Consider the following 6,000-nt stretch of genomic DNA (forward strand, 5'->3'; position numbering starts at 1 on the left):
CAACACTTGGACGGAGATATCTGTAGAGCAACATACTACGAAGTCTGTATGTACCAAGTCATAGTTTTACAAGACCTTGCTCAAAGTTAGACGTTTTGGTCATAGAAAAATTTACGTGACAAAAAAGTTGTTACTGCTGATAAAACCTACGGGAGGCTTTTACTAAATTTTACCACATGCCGTCTTACGTTACTTAATGAAATGTAATACAACTTTCAAATTACTTATTAAATTTAGTTAAACATGTACACATGGGATTTAGTCTATAAACTGCGAAAAGTAAGCTTTTCTATTTAATGATGTAAGGGTTACTCAAGCGTGAAAGTTCTGCATAATTTTCTCCTAAATCCTACAAAAATGGACGGAGGGTTTGTGTTTTTTTTTAATTCCCACTTGTCTAGGCTATTCTCTTCGTGATACTTCAGGCACGTTCCTAAAAACATTGTTGCACTGATATGACCATAACAATACGTTTACTTTATACACTCTTAGTAATTTGTCACTAATAATAAAACTTTTCTCAGCGGGGATTTATTACATCTACGCTGTCTTTTTTAACTAGTTGAAAACAAGGTAAATGTGTTGTATATTCCTAAAACGCGTTTAAATCTCCACTTTCGATTATGTTACTGACCACACTAAGGTGGTGCCCTTATTTTGCAACTTGCGTTTTGTCGGCTTTTGTTTTATATGTTACATGTTAATGAACACTTTCTTATATATTGGTGGCGTAACTTTCCTTTTCTCCACCCATTTTAATTTATGTCCCCTTTTTATACCCTCTTTATACTTACTCCTTTCTTTTCAATCCCTTTTTGAGCCCAATGTTTATATTGTTAATATAATTAAAATGTATTCGTTGATGGGTATTTGAAGCAAACCTTTCGCTATCGCTTTTCACTACAGTTTCTATTTGAGGTTGGCCTAGTTTGCAATGTGTTTGCTATGCTCAATGCTTCAATGAAGTTTTTTCTTACCTTTTTAAGCTTTACCCTGCTAAATTACGAAAATGGACAGTTTCATCATTCAATTTGGGCAGTACTACTACCACTTATAATTTGAAGGTATTCACTGAAAATTTACTGACTGAATAGCGAACAGTGCAGACCATGATCAGCCTGCACGGATGTGCTGACTGATCTTGGTCTGCATTGGTCGCAAAGGCAGAATCACTAGCCGCCAGCAGGCTAAAGGTAAAATTTATATGTGACCAAATACGAGGCAAGTAATAAACAGGAAAAAATGTTTTCTCAGTTTAGTTTCACTTGCTAACAGATAACATCTGTCTCAGCTCAAAGAGAAATTGAGGCCATCGGATCAGGCTGAATCAAGTTTTCCTTTCATAGTTTTACCAAAAGTGAGCAGGAGATGTACATCTTAAAGTCGAAAAAAAAACATATTTCATTTCTGGTTTTAATTTACCTATACCTGAGTCACGGGGTGGTAAATCACGTGTAGTCTTACGGTTCATGTGTTCACACAAGACAGAATAAGATATTTGTTCTCAGTTAGAGTAATATTTATTGTCAAAGTGTTAATTTTCATCTTAACATAACCCCGCGCATGGTAACATGTTTCTAAAATGTGTTAATGATTGATCACTCGTTCAAAATACTGATTGGTTTTCACCCAAAGTACGTTTATATAACATATATTGTTTTTTTTTGAAATGATGTTTCAATAAAATGTGTATTGTATATACTGGAAAGAGATGTTATCTTTTGGATTCTTTTTCTCTAACTGGATTTGTGTTCGAAACGCTCAGGGGAACACTCAGTGCCTAAAATGATATAAAAAGACAGACACTTTTTAGATGTTCTGTGTTTTGTTAAATTATCGCAACTATAATTCCAGATATCTTCCTTATAGTGCTTATGGATTTATTGAATAGTATATCACGTTTGGTCGTTGAAAGTGATAAACAGAAAACCAATTTCCAAGTTTGAGAGGTCGCTTTTTATGTAACACATGATATATTATTTTTGCTCTTTTGCTGAACACCACTGGAACATTTTCAAGAGGCACTAAATACCAACACTTGTGTAAAATATTGTTTAGCAATTATGATTCTGTTAAATGTTATATTGTTTTAAGAATAAAGAAGTAAACAAGTTAAAATGTCAAAAGGACCCCGACTGCAGGCACTTTTAGCGTTTCACACTGACGAAAATATTAACATATACCAGATGACAGATTTTATTTTCTAATTAGGTAACATGGTTCATTTTCTCTTAGAGGTAGTTCTGGTAATCCTTAATGTTAAAGCGTTTTATCAATAAATAGAAGCTTGAACAAAGTAAAGCTTACAATCCCTTGCTTTTATATATCTGTCGATGAAACTCGTTTTCACAGTTAAATGGTTATTTGCTGAAAGGTAGTAATTAACATTTCAGTGACCCTCCTTTAAGAAAAATCTATTTGGGGAGAATATTGATTGCAGTGAACCGTAATCTAATGTTTGGCGTTAATGATTTTTTCATACTATTAATAGTATTTGATGTTAGTTTGTCTTAACGTAGTTGTTAAAATATTATTTTTCAGATATACAATGACATAAGGATGTTTAATGTTTAACAAAAAACAGTAAATTTGTAATGCTAAACAAAATTGTCTTTAATTCAACTTTTTATTAAAATGGTATGTGAGTAATTATTTTTTTTCAAATTATTTGTTTACACTTGATTGTATTAAACAAGATATACTTCAAGGTACATGTATATCAGACCCAAATGTGATTTTTGAAAATGCGGCTGATTTCTTCATATGATTTATGTAAACATAATATTTATGTGTATTATCAGTACATAATAGTATACATTTAATACATATTCACACGGTAGGGAAAAACACAGTATAAAAGGGGTACTAACGGTATAACTGAGTATTGACAATTAATTGTTACTGTATGGCATCTACTCACATACACAATTTATTTATATATTTAGTAAAGCTAACTACATTTGAGGACGGTTTTCTACATATGAAGTTAGTAAGATTAAATAGTTGCATTAAATGGTTTTGTATTAAACAGGGACTGTATAGCAATATTCAGCTCAGTCACATAAACAGAGGCAGTAGTAATTTGAAAGAACTATCGTTTTATTGATTGCTAAGTAATCGCATTATCAGAAGCAATTTTTTAATTCATTTCAATTAACAGGATACATTATGAATAGTTATGAATATTAATTATTCATGTTGTATCGATCACTTATATATTCAATAGCTTTCATAGACATTCTCACTCGCAATTTTAATGAAACAAACTCTCTAGCTTATTTGTTTATTTCCATTCATCGACTAAAACGCGATGGATCATTATTTCTCCTAAGATATTTTGAAGAATTACAGCAGATCAAAGTATAGTGTATACTTCTTCTATTGCAGCTTAGGCGATAGATATTTTTTTCAGTACAAAAACAGTACAAACCATACGTAGTAAACCCATCTCATCCATGACAGGAATGTCTTTCACGTCATTATTTAGTTTTCATATAAATGAATTTTTAATTATTTCTTTTTACATATTTCAACTGTATAATTATACATATGGTCGTCACTACTACTATTTATTATACATTTAGGGACATATTCTAGCGTATGTGACGATAACTGCATTGAATAACACACGGAAACATTCAAGTATACTGCAGTAAGGGCAATTTATCATGCTATTTGTAACCTTTTAAAACCATTACAATTTTTAGATCAACTAGAATATATTGATTAATTTTACCATCAGGGAACTTCCACATTGATTTTTGCAATTCAAATTCATCTTGATAATTTTGCTCTGAGCAAGCACTTGTGTATTGTTAAAATTTAATAAAGTATGACATACAGAGTAGATGCGGTTATTAAAAGCAAATGTGTCAATATCATGAAATTAAAGTGAAACGCATATCGCTAGAAGTTTTAATGTATCAATATCATGAAATTAAAGTGAAATATATTTCGCTAGAATTTTAATGTATCGGTTAAACAGGGTTAATGTAACGGCTCTATAACATACACAAATTTAAATGTGTATTTCAAATATATTGCTGTTAAATTAGAAAAAAAACACATACTAATTCTGTTAAAGTTTCATATTGAGAAAAGTGATACTATACAATAATGTTTATAACCAATGTCTTTAACGCAATCTAAAGCGAATAACAACACTAAGTTTCATTATCGTATGCAAATTGCAAGATAATCTCTTTCCGACTAAAATTTATTTAAACTTTTAGCTAAGTGTCTTGATTCTGTAATTGATTATTTATGTTCCTACTTTCACAAATTAAAATAAAAGTAGTGTATATATATACATGTTTTATTTATATTCGAAAACTATAACAATATGTATTTTCTTCATGTTTATTTATATTTGAACTATTAGAAATGAAAAGAAAATCTAAATACAAAACTGTTGGACTATTGTTTTTTTCAACCTCAAATTGAAATTGTTAATATTAATTCACCTACTAATAAAGTCATAATTTATATTAATATTAGACAATAATCTGTAAAAGAAGAAAAAAAAGAAAGATTTCCAATGAAAAGAAAGTACAAGATTTCTAATGAACAGGAAGTATCTTTATTTAGTCAAAAACACTTAAATGACTGAAATCTTGTAAACATTGTGTCAGCTACAGTTCAATATAAATAATATCTGTTACATTTTCCATTCATTTTAGGGTAAACATTTGTAACGTCTTTCACAATTGTTATGATTGGTCGAACAATTACATTTGAACTATTAGGAAGGTTAAAACAAATGTAAATGTAAACTACAACATCTTAAAGAAAAAAGCATTGAAAAGGTCTTTGATTAATTTGACCTGATATACTAATACACGTAATAAACTGAGAAGCTTTGAATTTACAAACGTTCACATAAAATATAAAATCAAAATTCATTTCTTAACAAACTAACCTTGAATTGATGTAAATAATACAAGAGACATAACTATAGCTCCTCCTTGGATTAATTCCATAATTTCAGAATATGAAGACCTTTCAGAAACCAACAGTGTTTAGCAATGACGAAACGGACAAAAGCGTTGACTCAGTAGATATCGGAAAATCGAATAGAGTTTCACTTAGTAGTACTGGTGAGCAAACCAAAGGGGTAATACTGTTTGTTACAGTGAATGTTTATCGCAGTACCTACGGTTTATAGAAGAAGTAAGTAACTGGCGTATAAGGTGAATATTAAAACAAAGAATTTGAATAACGAAATTGAAATTACGTAATTACATATAACTGTAAAAATCTTACTAGAAGTATTTTATGCTAAGAAGACTTTTTTCATCAAATATAACCTATAAATGTAATACCAACATATATTCTCATTTTTATATATATAAGGCAGTTCTGCACGTTCGAATCAAAATATTTTCTACAATGTAGATTTTGGTTAAATTCTCAAATTTTTAGGATATACATGTTATATATATCGGGATATGAAATAGATAGGTCGCGTATTTGATTTTTTGCTAGACTGATTTATAAAAATTTGAACCACACACTAGTCTTCATAATAGATTGAGTCTATTAATGATTAAAGAGACCCGCACATTTCAATCTAATTTTAAGACATTATTTGGAATAATCAAACGTGTAAAACGTTTTAATATGTTTCATCTTTGGAAGGATAGTAACGTTGCCGTTTTAATAAACTTAAACACTTTTTGCCATTTATACATGAACTTTAAGTATTTTTCATTTCCGTTTACCGAGAACAGGCTTCATTCTATGTTATCCGGAGCAATGAGGTTATTGAAGTCAATGAAACTTCCGGTTTATCAAACGTGCAGAAATACCTTAAATAGATGAGACAAAACGTTTGTTTACTGGATCTAGCCGGTCCATTGCTTGAGGAACTGGCCACCTCTGAAAGAAAAGGCAAATGTTTATTATTTTTTTCTAACGCAAGTTAATAATAAAACAAGAACTTTCCAAAATATACACATCTAATATATTTTGGAGCTCACTTCTATTAGCCTTACATGAACT

The 6,000-nt window shown here is 30.1% G+C and overlaps 1 protein-coding gene across 1 annotated transcript in view; it reads right to left on the bottom strand.

The window, feature by feature from the left end:
• LOC123554683 (uncharacterized) overlaps positions 1 to 5,048 on the bottom strand; it is a 49,763-nt gene extending 44,715 nt beyond the window's left edge. The window contains exon 1 of the mRNA XM_053525002.1: positions 4,919 to 5,048. Coding sequence (XP_053380977.1) covers positions 4,919 to 4,979 — 61 coding nt within the window. The 5' untranslated portion in view covers positions 4,980 to 5,048. The remainder of the gene's footprint in view (positions 1 to 4,918) is intronic.
• Positions 5,049 to 6,000: the final 952 nt, after the last annotated feature.

Source organism: Mercenaria mercenaria, chromosome 15 (genome assembly GCF_021730395.1).
Source record: "Mercenaria mercenaria strain notata chromosome 15, MADL_Memer_1, whole genome shotgun sequence".
Lineage (NCBI taxonomy): Eukaryota > Metazoa > Mollusca > Bivalvia > Venerida > Veneridae > Mercenaria > Mercenaria mercenaria.